The sequence below is a fragment of the Bos javanicus genome, chromosome 4 (genome assembly GCF_032452875.1).
Source record: "Bos javanicus breed banteng chromosome 4, ARS-OSU_banteng_1.0, whole genome shotgun sequence".
Lineage (NCBI taxonomy): Eukaryota > Metazoa > Chordata > Mammalia > Artiodactyla > Bovidae > Bos > Bos javanicus.
Window position 1 is genome coordinate 25599380 of NC_083871.1, and position 19187 is coordinate 25618566.

The window sequence follows — 19187 nt, forward strand, 5'->3', positions numbered from 1 at the left end:
ACTAAGGCTAGGAACTGAGTCTCATTCCGATGTTCACCCCCAGCATCAGCCTCCTTCCTAGTACGTGATGGAGGTTCTTGGGCTTCTCCTGAAGGAAGTTAAATAGAAAGCAGGTCAGGATGTTCTCAGTAGACCATTCATGATTAAGGGGTGGTTAATCTGCAACATGGCTTCCCAGATGGCACCAGTGGTAAAGAATCTGCTAATGAAGGAGACAAAAGAGATGCTGGTTCAATCCCTGGGTCAGGAAGATCCCCTGGAGGAGGGCATAGCAGCCCTCTCCAGTATCCTTGCCTGGAGAATCCCATAGATAGAGGAGCCTGGTGGACTTCTGTGTCTCTTACTTGGCTTTGAGTTGTTCTGTCTAGTGAGAGATCCATAATTTACCTATCATAGGCTGAAAGGCAGGGGTGCCTTTTAACCCTAAAATGGTGAAGGACCCCGGTGAGCACGCCTGGCCCAGGTATGCTTGACATCATCCGGGAGTTGATTTGGGCAGCTGATTTCCCTGCATGCAGTTGAGGCAGGGGAGACCTCAGTTTCTGGCCTGTGAAATTCACCCCACTCCTTGGGTAGCATGAACCTCCTGGGTGTTCCTCTCTCTCTGGTGGCCTGTTTGACCTCCCCTTTCTGTGCTGTGTTGAGTTACCCCCACCCCCTGAGATTCCTCATCTCAATCCAAATTCTGTTCTCTCATAATTGAAATTCACTTCCCAAGTCTGCTCTCCCAGACTGACACTGTGGACAGTTTGCTGGGAATCTTTCCAGTCCTGCTTGGGGCATTTATAGGTTTATACAAACACTCTCTTTGTAATCTGTAGATGGTCCTGACTCAGTTTTTACAGCAAACATTGTGTGATAAACTAAACATCTTTCCTCATCGGTAAATGTGACTCTATTGCATCATTCTTTTACAGCTGTTTAATTTCCACAGGACAGATGATTCAAAAATCCTTTCCCCTCTCCGGTTGTTTCTTAGATTTCCCTTATTAGAGATAATATCACAGTCATGTACTTTGTCCCCAGATGATCATACATGAGGAACTGTAAGGGCAAGGGAGCTAGGCCTCATGGGGGTGGGTCCTGCCTGTCCCTCTTACAGCTGTGTGACTCTGGACCCGTTACCTAAATGTCTGTGCCTCAGTCTTCACATCTGTAAACTGAGCCTGCTGTGGAAATCTTGCAGGTAATACAGCAACATAAAAGATTTATCGCCACTCTAAGCTGCCTTCTGGTCACAGGAGTGATGAAATTGTGGTAGGGGACTGATCAGAAGTACCATGACATTAACCCTTTAAAAGGGTTCTATTTTTAATTTATTTATGGCAAAACAGGGTCAGGTACTTATTTTTATATTTCCAATTGATAAATATCACTACATAGGTTTTACAGTTAAAACGTCATTTTAAATAGCTACTTTCTGTAACTTAAGATATTTCTGATAAGATGGAGAAATGGTTATATATGTTTTAACTTATGAAAACCACCTGTATTAACTGTAGGGACTATAGCACCAGTGTGCATGCAGCGTCGCAGCTTTCTGTTCTGACAACTCCCATCTTTTTTTCCTCTGAGTGGAAAAATCTCATAGCTTTTTTTTTTAACTTTGTACATAGCTATTTGTCATATCAACTTGCTTCTTTAAATAGACTGCTATAAAAGTTGCATCTGAGCAAGGTTTTAACTCTTGTTGGAACAGACTGTCACTGGGTAAGCAGTCAGTCTCAGTGGGGTGACGGAGAGCAGGGGTGTCAGAACCCGAACTTGGTGACAAACTCATTGGTGCATGAAGTGGGCCTATACTGAGGATTCAGAGCCTCTCTCATTTCTGGAGAAGCCTCGTGGAATGGCCGGTGGGTGCCAGTGTCAGAGTTCAAGCCAGGTAAGGAGCGTGTCCTTGTGGAAAGAGGCAGCCTGGGGGTGGTGTAGGAGTTCCAGCAGGGGGAGGTGGGCATCCAGCAGACCCGTGTGGACCGTCAGTCTCCAAGCTGAGTGAAGGGAGAGTCCATCTTGCAGGGCCACCTGGGCTTCAAGGTGGACCTTAATTGTCCACGAATGAGAGCAGTACCACCCCACTGGCCAGCGTTTAGGAAGGCATTGTGACACCATTCAGGCCCAGGACACCCACAAGGATGTATTCAGGAAAGGAGAGACTCCTGGAAAGGTTTTCACTCTCAGAAGGTGATGATGAAAAGTAGCCCCTCTTATTCCTCTCAATAGTAATACATCAAAACGTGAAACTTGGAGCTGCCACTGCTGTCCTGTGACAGAAGGAGGCGACCTGAAGGGAAGTTGACTTAGAGGAGTATAGCATTTAAAATGAGCAGGGTTCTGGAGCCCTGGTCCTGACTGTATAGAGCGCAGAACTGCTCTTCCTTTGGGCTTCTGTTATGGAGGCAAGGCATTTCTTAACTGTTTGAACAAGTAGAGCCTAGTGTCCAGGTGCCATAATAAAAGACATCCTACCTGATAACTATACCTTTCCTCCATACTTAGCACCTATCACTGCCAACGAGTCTGCTAGTGGCTCTGTGCGTGACAAACCAGAAGGACCAAGACACTGGGTGGTTGGAAGCAAAACCCAAGATCATTTATAGATAAACAATATAAGATCCAGGGCTTAGAAACTGTCCTGGGAAAAACCCACAGCCAGACTTTATGATTTTCCAGTGGGTCGCTCTTATGTGGAACTCCAGACAACTGCCTCAGGGTCATTCCACCAGTTAAATGAAGCTTCTTAAATGTTCTTCATTAATACAGAGTGTGAGCTTGTTATGTTGCCATGGCTACCTACAGTTTAGGTGTGATCCATATCTAAGTAACAACATGAAGTTAAAAAAATAGCTTATTTGATTAATAATTGTATAGGAAAAAAATATGGCAGGAGGGAACAAAATAGCCATAGGGTGAGAAGTTAAGCTGTGGAAGCTATACTTTTTTTAGCAAAGAAACTGTCAAGTTTACCAATCCAATAATATTCTTAGTAAATTTTCTTGTCAAAGGACTTCTGACAGGGAATTCCTGAACTTTTAGCGAAAACAGAACCCCCAAATACCAAGGGATCATGTCAAAGAACAGAATAATTTTGATAGTAGAAGTCATTTTCACCGTGGGCCACACCAAGATAAACAGTTAATGGGCGTGCACTTGTAATACTTTGAGTCATTAATTTGTAAACGACAAAGATCGGAAATAAGGGATTTTCTTCACCCCAAAGACATCCTACTTACTAAGGCCATAATACAAAATATAACAAAACTCAACAAAAGGAAATTGAAAAGGAATGTATGTAATCATACCAAAGACAGGATGCATGACATTTCCCACCAACTAACACCACAATAGGTAGCTGAATCAACTAGCTATACAATCTGACTTAGAAAATATAGAAAAGATTATTTAAAATAATGTCATATAAAGGGCTTAGTTGAATTCCTTTGTCGAATGGTATTCACACTTTAGTGACAGTATTTTAAAAGTTTGTTAGTAAAGGTAGGAATGCAGTAGAATATTTTTAGACCACCTACATTTAGCATACATTAAATTACACAACACATTCCTTTTAGTAAATGCTCCTTTTATAACATTCATTCCTGTTACTAATAGAAACTGCAAAGAGGATTATGATATTTAATTAATTCACAAAATGCAGCTGTACTTCAAGCTCTTGGCATCTGTCCAATATTTTTAATGTAAATTTTTAGAGAAAAAAGAGGAATTATTTCAATTTTTTCTTATTAGTTCTTAATTTGGGGGAGGAATGGGGCAAGTGAGATCAATAGAGGAAAACTCTGGGCAAGTGTTGCAGTAAAAATCAGAGTCAGTGTGGGCAGGATGTAGATCCAAGAAATCCCGTGTATATGTGAAAATTCCATGACGTTATAAGGTACACCTTCAGGATAATACTGCCACATCAACAAACTTGGTAGTATTCTTGATTTAAAGTACTTGGTAGTATTCTTGATTTAAAGTAGAGAAATCTAGTATAAACCAGCTTAAACAGAAAGAAAAGTGTATTGACCCACATAACCAAACTGCAGTGGAAACAGGCATAAAGCTAGCTAGCACCAAGAGCTCAAATGCCATTAGACATGATCTTCTCTTGCTCTGTATGTTAGTTGTTTTTTTTTTTTTTTTAAGTGAATAAAGGCTTTTTATTTAATTATTTTTTGGACATGCTGCATGTGGAACTTCCCTGAACCCATGCCCCTTGCACTGGACCACCAGGGAAGTCTCTGTCTGTTAGTTTTATTTTCTTCTACTGTAGATCCACTTTCTATATAGAAAGAAGCATGGGTGGTGGCAGTCTCTAGGCTCATACAATAACAGTTTAATGATAGTGAAAAGATCCTAGAAAGGGATTCTGATTGGCCTAGCTACTGTGATGGATCAATAATTGTGGCTAGAGTTGTGAGGTCTGGATAAGCTTAAATCCCCACCTTTAGACCAAAAACTATAAGCCAGGGAGGTAAGTCAGGCAGACCCTATTCTAACAGTGGCTTTTAACAAAACCTCTCATTATAAGAGTAGGGTAGAAAAATGAATACTTAAAACTAATACATGTAGGATGAGTTCTAGTTAGCATTATTAGAAGAGTAGAAATAGTCAGTAGAAAAAAACCATCAGATTATAATGACAACCAATAGAGTGGAAGAATATACTGCAAGCCACATATCTGACAAGGGTATAGTATTCAGAATATGCAAGAACCGGAACAGCTGAAAAACAAACCAATCAAGAAGTGGGCAAAAGTCTTGAATACCCATTTTTCCAAAGAAGATATACAAATGGCCAACAGGCACATGCAAATGACACTCAACGTCACTAGTCATTGCTGTGCTGTGCTGTGCTCACTCACTCGGTCGTGTCTGACACATCATGACCCTGTGGACTGTAGCCCACCAGGCTCCTCTGTCCATGGGATTTCCCAAGCAAGAGTGCTGGAGTGGATTGCCATTTCCTACTCCAGGAGATCTTCCTGACCTTCAACCCGAGTCTCCTAGGTCTCCTGCAGTGGCAGTTGGATTCTTTACCTCTATGCCACCTGGGAATCCGTTAGTCATTCAGTTCAGTTCAGTTCAGTCGCTCAGTCGTGTCCGACTCTTTGCAACCCCATGAATCGTAGCACGCCAGGCCTCCCTGTCCATCACCAACTCCCAGAGTTCACGCAGACTCACGTCATTAGAGAAATGAAAATTAAAATCATAATGAGTGTTGGTGAGGAGTAGAAAAATTCAAACCCATATGTTGCTGGTAGAAGTGAGGTGGTGCAGCCACTGTAGAAAACAGTTTGATGGCTCCTCACAAGTTAGTTTGGACCGTGGGAGGGAGCAACCAGAGGCTGTGGGAGGCAGGCTTTGTAGGAATAAGAGGGTGGGGTGCCTTGGTTCCCACACAAGGATGTGATTAGATTGACGAATTCTGCGGGCTGGCAAGGAACTGAAATCTGCTGCTTAGGAGTAAGTAGTAATTGTGCCTGGTCTGCTTGATAAGGAGGATTGCTTGACCAGGGGACCTTATCTGTGAGGGCAAGCAGGGAGGAGAATGTACACTTAGGTCATTTGAGGGCTTCCTGGTTTCAGGTATTGAGGCAGCAAGTGATACTAATTCCAAGTCTTATACTGCATAGATTTACCACAAGAAAGAAATCCTCCTTTCCCCCTTAGTTCCAATTATTCTGCTTAGCCTGTCTCAGATCATGTACCTACCCTTAATGCCAGAGGTTTGAAGATTATGATTATCAGCCTCACTGGGCCATAGGATTGGGAATGAAGCTGTGCCCCAATGAAGAACATCTCCTTTCAAAAGACAGTGATCAAATGACAACATAATTCCTAATCACAATGTGTTCCTTCCCTCTGCTCCCCTACTTCCTTTCTCTCTCACTTTTTTCTGTTTCTTTTCCCTTTTTTCTTCTCTTTATCTCCTGCTCCTCACCTCCTCTCTGCAGCTTCCCTCCCATTCTCTTTATCCCCTCCCCCATTTTTTTACTTTGTTCTGTTCTCTCTCACTTGCGTCTCCTTATCCCCTCACCTGTTTTTAATTGTCCATGCCTGCAACAGCCCCCAACATGTATCACCTATATAGTGCCCCAGTGGCTCAATGGTAAAGAATCTGCCTGCAATGCAGGAGACACAGGTCCAATCCCTGGGTCAGCAAGATCCCCTGGAGGAGGTCATGGCAACCCACTCCAGTATTCTTGCCCGGAGAATCCTCATGGACAAGGAAACTGATGGGCTACCATCCATAGGATCGTAAAAAAATCAGACACTACTGAAGCAACTTAGCACACAGGAATCTAGTGGCCTTCAGCTGGACTCCTGCTCCTTACTGCTTTAGTCAGATCTCTAAGTAAAGGAAGAAGAATTAGGCAAAGCCAAAATTAACTGTTAGTCTACTTTTCCTATCCAAATTTACAAAAACTGGCCAAATTTCATGGAAAGTATACCCTAATTGGGAAAACCAATTTTTCCTTTGTTATAATCTAAAATGAGTTCATGAAGCAAAGATCAGTTTCTGAAACTCTAGATGTACTTTCAATGCAAAATCTCTCAATGACTTTATACTTTTTATGAAAAAGGTTTTTCTGAACTGCTTTGCAATACATAGTATCTCTAATTAAAATAATTATTGATCTTTTGTCTTTGTTTTGTGGGAAAAGGTGGTAATGAAAGCATTGCTAGTAAAATACCTAGCAGCTGAATAAAGGCTACAAAGAGTACACAGTTAATATGGTCAATAACACAGTTTGGAATTATTTACAAAGGTAATTGAAACACTTCACACTCTAAGCAAATAAGAGTAGTGGTTTTAATGATCTACTTGAATGCCAGGTAATATCAGAGTAGAACCAACTACAATTAATGTGTTTAAAGCTGTAGATACCCATGAGATTGCTTCCTAACAACCGTTTCTTGGAGTGAATCTCATTCACATCCTCTAGTCCATGGCAGAGTGTGTAGCTTATGGTAGGGACTCTGTCAGTTTCAGTGCCTGACTGGCTAAAGGAATGAATACATTGATAAAGAACATCAGATCATCTGATGTAGCTACCTCATGCAGTGAGACTGCACTTTAAATGGCTTGATTGCCCAAGTGTAGCCTGTGGGTAACTCAGGCTTCTTGGAGCTAGTTTGGAAGTCTCTCTGCCACTTTGTAGACAAGAGCAACAAAGAAACTGTCTCCAGGAATCTCAGATGCCACTGCTAACACTGATCTTCTGCAGAAATAATCCAGGTCAAAAAGGGATATGACTTTCAAGCTGAGTCCTTATTCTGAAATGTTTAAATTATGGGGGTGTGAAGAAGAAAATTCCAGCAGGTTCAGATGCTTGAGTTAGAAAGAGTCACAAAGAAGCCTATATGTTAACAGAGGTGAAACCCAGCTCCAACATAACACCTCAAACTTGAGAAAATAATAGTGCTTCCATTGTCCCACTACATTTTTTTAACATACAGCACATTTGAAAAAGTTTTCATGTAAGAAGATGAGAAAATATTTATTGACTTGGTAATAGCATTTATTCTGGTAGATGGTATTTTTTTTATGTCAAAACTCAATTTAGATTAAGTTGTAGTTTAATAACAACCCTCCAACTAAATCATTGTCTATTATGATAAAAGAGTTAAATTTATTTTTACATTTAAACATGTAGTTGCATGCAGATAACATTCCAAAAATATATCTGTCTTTCCAGATTTAAATATTAATTTGAAATTGTCAGGATGGAAATTTTGTCAAGTGTTTACAACATAAGGTGACAGGAGCAAGAATTCTTTTGAGAAAGATTGAATTTGATTATTTAAATGTATCTTTCTGGTCTTCTGAGATTTTAAATTGATATTGATGTCTTTTGTCAGTTTTTAAAAATTTTTTATGTATATATCTTTAATTGGCATATAATTGCTTTACAGTGTTGTATTAGTTTCTGCTATACAACTATATTGATATTTATATATAATGTGCATATTATATATAATACATACATGTGTGTGTGCATGCTATGTCACTTCAGTCATGCCCAACTCTGTGTGACCCTTTGGACTGTAGCCCACCAGGCTCCTCTGTCTATGGGATTCTCCAGGGAAGAATACTGAAGTGGGTTGCCATGCCTTCCTCCGGGGGATCTTCCTGACCCAGGGATTGAACCTGTGTCTCTTGCATCTCCTGCACTGGCAGGAGGGTTCTTTACCACTAGCACCACCTGGGAAACCCCAATAATATACATACATGTTTATAATGACCTATTGCTGCATGGCAAATTACCTCAAAACTTTTGCAGCTGAAACAGCAAACATTTATTATCTCCATTTCTGAGTGTCTGGAATCTGGGTGTGCCTCCACTGGGTAACTCTGGCTGAGTTTCTCAGGAGGCTGCATGGCTGTGACCTTCTCAAGGCTCCAGTCTGGGGGATCTACTGCCAAGCTGGCTCATGTGACCATTGCAGGCTTCAGGTCCACTCTGGCTATTGTCCAGAGACACCAATACCTTGCTATAAGGGCCTCCCTATAGATCAGCTCACAACAGGACACTGGTTTACCTCAGAGTGGGCCAGAGAAAAAGGGAGAAGGTGCCCCAGACAGAAGTCACAGTCTTTTTGTAACCTGCCCTCAGAAGTGATAGCCTGCCCTTCTGCCATATTGTTCATTCAGAGTGAGTCCAAAGTCCAGCCTACACACGAGGGGAGAGGATTAATTACACAAGGATGCGAAAACCAGTAGGATCACTGGGGGCATTGTGGAGTTTGCCTGCTATGTATGTGTGTGTGAGGGGGAGGTGCACACATGGGTGTACATTTGTATGAATATATACGTACACGCATGCACACACATGCATTTACATGTGCATGCACACATATGCTGGGTTTCCCAGGTAGTGTTAGTGGTGGAGAACCTGCCTGCCATTGCAGGAAATGTAAGAGACACAGGTTCAGTCCCTGGGTCTGGATGATCCCCTGGGGGAGGGCACGGCAACCCAGTCCAGTGTTCTTTCCTGGAGGATCCCATTGACAGAGGAGCCTGGCAGGCTGCAGTCCATAGGATCACACACAGTCAGACATGACTGAAACGACTTAGCATGCACACACACACACATAAATATATATACACACATATATATACATGTATATAGAGCCACACATTTATATAGAGACTTTATGCTTGAAATGCCTGATTGCTACATCATATGTGTGATAAAATGCAATATTCCTTTTTATATTCATCTATTTATTATTAATTGAAAGATAAGTGCTTTACAATACTGGGTTTCTGTCATACATCAACATGAATCAGTCAAAAGTATACGTATGTCCCTTCCCTCTTGAACCTCCCTCCCACCTTCCACCCCATCCCACCACTATAGGTTGTCACAGAGCCTCAGTTTGAGTTCCCTGAGTCATACAGCAAATTACCACTGGTTATCTATTTAACGTATGGTAATATATATGTTTGCATGCTACTCTCTCCTTTCATCTCACCATCTCCTTCCCTCCCTTCTGTCTTGTCCCTAAGTCTGTTCTCTATGGAAATGCAGTATTCTTAATAGCATTAACAAGACTTCTCTGCCAGCTTAAGATAAACGTCTATCAGTAACTCATCAAGTCAAAACTGAGCAAAGCAACAGAAGGGTTAGTAATTTCGATGACATTACACAATGAAGTGCTATAATGAAAATTAATATTTGTGAGTTGTGTGAATTCCACCCAGTACCACCTCTAATTTCAGGCAAGGGGGCTTCTGCCCTAGGCTCCTTGATTTAGAGGACACTGCTCAAGTCTTCTACTGGACTCATGCCCCACCACTCTCATGCACTCCACCGAGGGACAAGTGGATGAACCCACCTGGAGTTCTTGCCCCCTCTATGACCCTAATGGACATGTGATGCCCTAGGTGTAAAGGATAGTGAAAAGGTAGTTATAGGAGGGGATGGGCAGAACTTAGGTTCTTGGGAGAAGATGTGAAATCACACTGAAGCAAATTCAGGTTTGGAACTGATTATATCATTTGATTAAGCTGGGACTTTGTCTAGAGGTTTCTAGCTTTTCCAGACAATATAGGATGTTTCCAAACTTGAATCATTTCTTATTCCTATACAGGAAGGTATTTTGAGGGTTGTATGTGAATTCTGAGAGAAAACAGGTATGTAAAGATGAAGTGGAAAGGGCTGCATCACTTAAAGCATCAAGTGGTAGCATTCTGGGCATGGACCTTGGATGTCAGTGAAGGGGTGCTTTTGGAGATAGATTCAGAAATGACGTTTATTCAAAGTCTGGAGGCAACAGCCATTAGCCTGGGAGAAGAGAGCAAAGAAGACAGCTTTGAACTTCCCAGGGGGTTCCGTGGTAAAGAATGGCATCATATATCATAAAAAGATATACATATAAGAATGCAATTTGATAGTAACTGATATTTATTCTATGGTCATTGTATTCAGTAGGAATGGGTGGTAATTATTCAAGACAAATTAAGAAGAGAATTTTTTTAAAAATTATGTCGCTTTCATGATGGCCATTACATGCATAATTTTTTTCTTACACACTTTTTACTAGCAAATTATTCTTGAAAAACAATTATATGTCAACATCTCAATGAGAACCTTTTATTCTGTGAACAATACATTCTACCTGTCTGGGAGAGTGTAATTAAATAGTGGATTTTTTGAAGTAAACTTTCAGCTTCTTTATTTTACTGTTGAAGAAACTGAGGCTCAGAGCCATTAAGTGACTAGAAGGTGGCCAACAGATAGTTAATTTCAGAACTGAGACTAAACCCCACATGCCCTGACTTGGAACACAAGGCTTTTTTTTCTTATCCAAATCCACATACATGATATGATAGAGCTTTCAAACTGGGATATGCATAGCCCTGCAGGCAATGGCAGCATGCCAGGGAGGCAAAGCCACAGGATAAACACAGGGTGTCTTGCTTCAATGTAAATATTACTCAAAGATTTGAGGGGAGTTAGGGGGAACAACTTTATTTTTATATTAAAACAAAATTGATTATAAAGGAGAATGTACATTTTACATGAATTTTTAAAATTTCAGCTTGGATTCCTCAGGCTATAATCCCATCAAATGGAGGTAAAAGTTCTCTCTGTTCACTTGGCTAGGGAGGGGTACCTCTTCTGTAGCTCCCAGTGTATGAAGACATCTAGGAAGAACCTTTTATACAAGGAGTGCCTTCACTAATTCCCATCTTTCACATTTCATTTTAAACTTGCATTAATTTAGTCCTTGCAATCAGTTAATGGTAAATTTTTCTTGAAGAGGGAACATGTAAAGACCTCTTAATAGATGAGTCTCTGAGTTCCTTTCCTAAGAACAGAGCTGTCTGTTTAAATTTTATTTCCTCCTCTGAATCAGTGTAAAGTGAAGAGATTTCAGAATAAAATATTTAAATGTGATTTTACTAGAAATTAACTGGTTAGTAGTTTACTTCTATAAGACACTCTCTAAAAATAAATAGCCTATGGTTGTAAACCTCACATTTGTGTAATGTACAAAATTGACCAAGGAGTATGCATTTCCATTTTTCTATGTAGCATATTAATAAATGATATCTGGAAAGTTGTAATACATATTAACAGCAAAGATGGGAGACAAGATGCTAGTAAATTATTTTATACCTTTTCTCAGTGGACCATTCCTCTCTGATTTTTATTCCTGGGTTAAAAACTATTTAAACAATGGTTCTTAGATGGTTACTTTCCCCATGGTACCGAGAAGAACTTTTATCCACCTACCCCAACAGGCTCAAGTACTTATAAAAAGTATTTATACTCAAATATTTATAAAAAGTTCTAGAAATAATATGTTTTGACTTCTTCACTGAAACCTTTTTTCAATGCTCTATTCCAATACCAACACTTTTTAATGCAAGTAGCTTGATCCATTTCAAAAAATTACATTTAATTCCTAGATTTCAAGTTCAAATTTGGTGCCAAGAAACCAACCTATTGAATTGAATCAATTTTTATTAAATGCAATGTGTTAGGTCCTGGCCAAAAAAAAAAAAAAAACACAACCCTCCAGCCTCCAAAGTTTTCCAAGCTAGAGGAAAACCAAATTCATATAAATAAAATCATCAAGTCTTCAAGATTGGATGAGACTGGCCAAATAGTGGCTCAGCTTAACAAAATAAATCCTAATGCAATATTTCTTTTCAGAAAATAAAAATTAATGCAAAACATACATGATAAACAAAAATGTCAAATTTTAAAATAAAGACAGTCTCACTAGTATTGATTTTTTCCCCCTCCTTTTGCGTTAAGCTCCAGGAGGACTCCACCAGGCACCGCTTCACTCCTACCCTCCACAGGTGGCTGGTGGTTTCCACACACATCTACTTTTCAGAAACCTAAATTTTCTAATATTCATATCTCAATAGAGTTATTATTACTGGGTGACTTCAGTGGGGCCCTCTGATACACTCGTGGTCTCTGGTCTCTACCCGATCGCGATCCCTCCTTCATCCGCGGTATGCAGCACCCCGCGCAGGAGAAACACTAGAGACCTGAGGTGCGACGCAGTGGCTGTTGCAGGGCCACAAGCGCAAACGTCACAGAAGTCCGGATTTGGCTTCACATCTTCCCTACTTCGGATTGGCTTTTAGTCCACAGGGCGGTGGTAACTCTTGGTAACCGCCAGAACAGTCAGCCGCAGGCCAGGCTGGGTCGATCACAGGTGCTGCTGAGTGCCTGGGTGTCCTGATGGCCAGGGACCCCAGTCATCTGCCGCGTGCCTGCCGACCCCCAGCAATCCCAGTGAGGGTCGCAGAAGCTGCCCTGGAAATCAGCCGTACGGTAAGCATCTCCCTCTTCCCCAGACCACGGAGCGTTTCGGGGGATCCTGACAGATGCTCCAGTCCGCTAAAGGCCACTCCGGGGTCCGGGGCGAAGGGATAATGCAACCAAGGTCCCCAGGCAAACCTTCCACTGAGGCTAGAAGCCTGTAATCTCCTGAATGGGGTTTGGGGACTGCCCCGGTCCACACTAATTTACTCTGACCCTTTCCCATTTAATATCTCCTGCATATACAATTGGAGAAGGAAATGGCAACCCACTCCAGTGTTCTTGCCTGGAGAATCCCAGGGACGGGGAGCCTGGTGGGCTGCCGTCTATGGGGTCGCACAGAGTCGGACACGACTGAAGCGACTTAGCAGCAGTAGCAGCAGCAGCAGCATATATAATTATGGCAGTTTATAGAGACTAACCGGAGAAGGCAATGGCACCCTACTCCAGTACTGTTGGAAAATCCCATGGATGAAGGAGCCTGGTGGGCTGCAGTCCATGAGGTCACAAAGAGTCGGACACAACTGAGCGTCTTCACTTTCACTTTTCACTTTCCTGCATTGGAGAAGGAAATGGCAACCCACTCCAGTGTTCTTGCCTGGAGAATCCCAGGGACGGGAAAGCCTGGTGGGCTGCGGTCTATGGGGTCGCACAGAGTCGGACACGACTGAAGCGATTTAGCAGCAGCAGCAGCAGCATAGAGACTAACAGGACTTCCCAGGTGGCGCTAGTGGTAAAGAACCCTCCTGCCAATGCAGGAGAGGTAAGAGACACGGTTCGATCCCTGAGTCAGGAAGATCCCCTGGAGAAGGGAATGGCAACCCACTCCAGTATTGTTGCCTAGAGAATCCCATGGACAGAGGAGCCTGGTGGGCTACAGTCTATAGAATGAAGGAAGAGTCAGACACGACTGAAGCAACTGAGCATGCCCGCTGGCACACAGAAATTAAGACCATAAATTTGAAATCTTGACCCTCCAACAGATATATATACATGTAGAGCCCTGAAATGTTGTTTCCCTAAAGTGCAGATTGACACACTGGGAGGAGAAGTTGTTTGAGGGACAATACAAGCAGAGTTGAGGACAGTTTGCTGCTGCTGCTAAGTCATTTCAGTGGTGTCTGACTCTGTGCAACCCCATAGACAGCAGCCCACCAGGCTCCCCTGTTCCTGGGATTCTCCAGGCAAGAACACTGGAATGGCTTGCCATTTCCTTCTCCAATGCATGAAAGTGAAGAGTGAACGTGAAGTCGCTCAGTCGTGTCCGACTCTTAGCGACCCCATGGACTGCAGCCCACCAGGCTCGTCCATCCATGGGATTTTCCAGGCAAGAGTACTGGAGTGGGGTGCCATTGCCTTCTCCTGAGGACAGTTTAGATAATGACTAAAAGAATCCTTGAGTGGGAAATGAAAAAAGTCACAACTGTGTTGTGCCATTTAGGACCTAACAAGGTGTTCTCGAGTTCTCACACTTATCTAGAAAGACTTGGAGCTATGATAATTAATCAAGGCTGAACGTTCTATAATGAATTGGAAACTTCACACTAAATCCTAACTAACTCGTGGTGCATGTGTATTGCATGAAGGTATAGGAATGTATCATTATAGTAGATAAACCATCAAAGTGAGGATATTTTCTTCTATAGACCTTAATAAAGTCTTCATTCTTCTAGGATGTAGAAGTCCCACAATTTTCAAATATGTTATTCTATTTTATCTAGATCCCAAGGTATCTGCAGTGGAAGTAGCTGCTTTTTTTCTTCTCTATGCTAAAACGATCTACATCTAAGTTTTGTGCTGTGTTGTTTTTATTTTCCTGTTTCATCAGTCAGTTAATTTGAAAGCTAACATTTCCCCCTTTTCAGATTCCTGAAATTACTCTGCAAATTGAATACCTTTTCTGTGTGATATTCTCTACCATGCTACACAATATTGCAGATTCAAATTCTACCTTCTTGAAACCCACCCTCCCTGCTCCCATTGTCTTTTTGCTTCTCTTCATAACTTTATAACAATCCCTCGTGTATCTTCTTATGCAGCTTGGCTCTCTCCTCCTCCATCCAAATGTAGACACTTCAGGATGATCTTCCCTGGGTCCCACTCTCTCCTCTGTGCTGGCTGACGACCAGGCTGGACATATCTATCCTGACACTCTGGTGAGATTCGCTCTCCCACTTGCAACTTTCTGGTGGTCACCTTGACCTCTTCCACCAGTGCCTCAATTTCACCCTTTCTCAACTGCATGCATCTTCCCTCCCAGTCACCTTTCTCATCATCATGTCATCACATTATTATCATCACCAGTGGCTTCCCTTGCCCTTATTCTCTGCCTCCAGTTACTTGCCAGTTCTCATCAATTCTCTCTGTATCTCACATGTCATACCTGTTCACTGCTCATTCTCACTTGCTTCTGTCCCTGAGGCAGGCGTATCAGATCTTGACTTGATTTTCCAGAGGCAACCTTGCTTCCTGTCTGCAGTTCAATCTGCACCCTAAGCCATGAGATATGGTATGCTTTGTCACATCTTTTCTCCTGCTTAAAAATCCTATAATACTTCTCTGCAAACTTCCCAGAGTTGAGTCCATTGATAAATTACCCAGTTGTTATTAAGTCCATTCTTTTACAGCCCAACAAAGCAAGGGAACCAAAAGAGAAGGAGGAAAAATGATTTTAAAATAACTTGATATTGGATATTACTTAAAAGCATTGATATAGTTGTCATGTGAAAAATCAGAACTTTATTGGACTTCCTTACACTGATTTCACCATGCTGTTAGTATATATATTTATTGTATATATATTTAATTTATATATATTCAAAATTAAGTTTAATTTTATATTACATAAAATATGTGATTTTAAGTTAGAGTTCTTGACCCATTAAAGTTTTCTTTAAGCAGTAGGTACATACTTCTGAGCCTAAATTTCAAAGTGAGCACAAGTATATGACCCCAATTCACCTTTTAAAATGGATCCCTCACAGTTGCTTGCTGTATTCCTTTTTCCTGCAGCCAAAGAATGTACAGCCCTAATGCCTTGTACGTTCTTCCCTTGCTTTTCCTCCTTTGTGTACTTACTTCCCTGTGACTAAAACACTCATCCATCAAAATCTTTGTCTAAATTGTCCTCATCATTCAGACTGAGTCCAACTGTCAGTCTTGCCCTAAAATCCTCTCAAAGTTCCCAAGGTTGACAGTACTTTCTTATTCCTCTGAATTCACTAGAGTGGTATTTTTCTTTTCTCATAGTGCTTAACATTTGCAACCTTCTTTTGAAACATTGTGTATCCTTCCTTCTCTTATTCAAAGTTTACTTATAGGGAATAGACATCTTACCTGATTCATTGCTACATTTACTAGCTAGCCATAGACTAAACTAGTCACAGCCTGAACCACAGTAGTTTGTGGTTCAATAAATAGCTGAATGATCTGTTTGGACAAACTTTGGTAGAAATGTTCATGTAAAAGTATGCTGTTGTGTGCAGCTATAGTAAAAAATAGTATGGCAATTCCTCAAAAAGTTAAACATACAATTATCATGTTATCCAGCAATTCCACTTCTGAGTATTAATATATACTCAAATGAAGTGTAAACAGGGTTTCAGATATTTGTACACCCATATTCATAGAACCATTATTCGCAACAGCCAAAAAGTAGAAGCAACCCAAGTGTCCACTGATAGCTAAATGGAAAAACCAAATGTGGTATACACATACAATGGAATATTATTCAGCCTTAAAAGGAAGTAAATCTTGACACACTACAACTAGGTAATTCTTGAAGACATTATGCTAATCGAAATAAGCCAGTCACAAAGAGACAAATGCTGCATGCTTCCATTTATATAAGGTACTTAGAGTAGTCAAATTTATGGAGACTGAAAGTAGAAGGGTGAGTGTCAGGAACAGGGGAGAGAGGGAAAGAAATGAAGAGGCAGTGTATAGTGGGTACAGAAGTTCATTTGAGATAGATGAAAAACTTCTGAAAATGAATGGTGGTGATGGCTGCACAGCAATGTGAATGCACTTAATACCACAAAAATGTACAGTTAAAATAGTAAATTCCACATTATGTATATATTACCACAATTAAAAAAAAAAAAAAACAGTTCAGGGAAAGAATTCTTGTGTCTCTGTAGATGAAAGGAATATGCTGCCAGTGAAGTTGTTTGTTGATTGGGAACTGGAACTGTTCCACCACAGATTCACTGAAACTTGAAACTTCTTGGCACATTTTCGAGTTCTTTGGCATTTTGACACTTTGGTGTTACCAGGTTCATATGAAAGTTTTGCTTGGAAGGAAGTATGCCATGATAAAGAGCTGTGTAAATGAATAATTAATTACATCAGTGATTTACATATTGTGAGTTTAAATTTCCCTTTTTCATCTTTTTATTTTCAAAATTTAAGTCTTGAAATATTCATTCCATGGGTAAAATGTTCAGAATGTATACTAATTTCTGATTACTAAGTTAATGTCATAAAATATTCAAACATTATTGAAAAATGAATTTCCTAAAAAGTGACAGTCCCTTATAATCTCAAGTAATAACTTGTTAATGGTTTGGAGTGTGTGCATTTTGTGTGCATATAAATGTCGTTAGTAACAAAAATATTGTTACATATATAAATATTATACTGCCAATGGCATTTTTACTTAAAAATATATTTTGGATATATTTTTTAGGTCTAGATATCCATCTCTCTCTGTTTTTAAGCTATTGCATATGTCCTACTGTGAAGTTGCATCTTACTATAACCCCTATTCCAATTAATTGGGCATATTTCACAACTACAGACAATGTATGTATGAGATGAGCAATGATATTCACATTTTGCTTGTGTGTGTATGTACTGATGTATTTCTGAGTGTTAGATGTGAAACTGTGGGATTAAGTTAGAAGCCAGCTTGCAATTTTAAAAGGTAGCTGCAAAATTTTAATTATACTTTGACTAAGCCTTAACATTCAAAACACTTTGGCAAAACTGAGATTGACTGTGTTTAGTACAAGCTGATGGTTTTGATGTTTAAATTAAAATACCCAGATGTGGATGTCTAATGGGTTTTTCTAAACTCCAAATTCAGCTCATTTATCATGGTCAAAAAATACCCTAATGGAAAGGCCTACACCTGAACCAATAAATTCTCCAAGCCCCAAGATCCAACTTGTGTAACAGGGTCACAAAGAAAGTTTGGGGTATAAATTAGCAGCTGTTCTCCATCCCTGGGATATCTGTCTTCCTCACCTCTAGATACTTGTTCATCCCATTAAATCTAACTTTTTCATGTCCCCTACTAGGTAACAAAACCAATGTCAAAAATCCATAAATCACTTCCTGACAGTATAACCTCACCACCCACAACAAATTCAGGTTGAAATTTCTGAAATTTGGTGATTGCTTTGACCCTGATAATTACAGTGTTTGTCAGATTCCAGAAGTGCAATGATTATACTTTCCACTTCTGCTGTGTCTTGTTAGCTTTACTCCTTCATTGACAAATTATAGACGGTCTTTAATTTTTCCATATCATCTTAGGCTACATGGCCTATAAATGTTATTTTGTAATTTAGTAAAGGATCTTAAGAAGAAAAAGCAAAGCAGTGAAATAGCTGTTGTTGGATGTGTATTTTCAAACAAAAAACCTATGGGAATAAAAATTGCTTCTTCTCCACCAAAAATTCCCATGGTCCAAGTATATTAGTAATTCTCGAAACATGAAGACACTATTTCTTTGCAGAGGAAAAAAAATAACATTCATACACTCATTCATTCATTTGTCTGACATTGAGAACTTATAGGGTGCATTATACTCCCTCCATCTCCAACCTTGACACTGTCTTCTGTAAAAATGGAAATCCTACCAAATATCAGTCCTTCATGCTTAAAATAAAGGAATATTTACAGATATTTAAAGACCAAATTACTCTTCCTCATGGAGAATAAAAAGCTTGTTTTTGGTATATAAGCACACATGCACATTTTTTTTCTCTTGATTAAAATTTATTTACACATCTGTGCCCGGGATTAAGGATAATGAAATTCAACCACAAAAATGATTAAGTAATGTTGAATTGTAGTGTTGGAATTTATCAGTTTAGAGTAGTTGCCTCCATATTCACCTTTCTTTTGATCTTTTTGTAGACATTATTGTTATTGACTGCAAATGTCTCAGTATTTTTGCTCAGTGGAATGTGGCTTGACAGATTAATTATATGTTATCAGGCAATTGAAGAACAGCTAAAGATATGTGGCCACAAGAAGGATGCTGATGTCTTTGAGCTGTTTCTTTCTCAAAAGTAAGTGTACTTTATGTAAGAAAGAGAAGGGCATCATGTTATGTTTTATAGATTCAAATGTTCTCTTCCCTTGTTTTCCCCTTGTGTGGACTGGCTTT

At 40.2% G+C, this 19187-nt stretch overlaps 1 protein-coding gene across 4 annotated transcripts in view; it reads left to right on the top strand.

Annotated features, from left to right (window-relative positions):
* Window positions 1-1675: 1675 nt before the first annotated feature.
* The window catches only part of LRRC72 (leucine rich repeat containing 72), a 69883-nt gene continuing 52371 nt past the window's right edge, over window positions 1676-19187 (top strand). For 2 of the 4 annotated variants that reach the window (XM_061413626.1, XM_061413628.1), the window contains exons 1-2: window positions 1676-1882; window positions 19016-19089. In XM_061413626.1, the coding sequence (XP_061269610.1) occupies window positions 1787-1882; window positions 19016-19089 (170 nt within the window). In that variant the 5' untranslated portion in view covers window positions 1676-1786. Of the gene's footprint in view, window positions 1883-12602; window positions 12803-19015; window positions 19090-19187 lie in introns of those variants that run through there. The other 2 variants (XM_061413627.1, XM_061413629.1) reach the window with 2 other exon arrangements.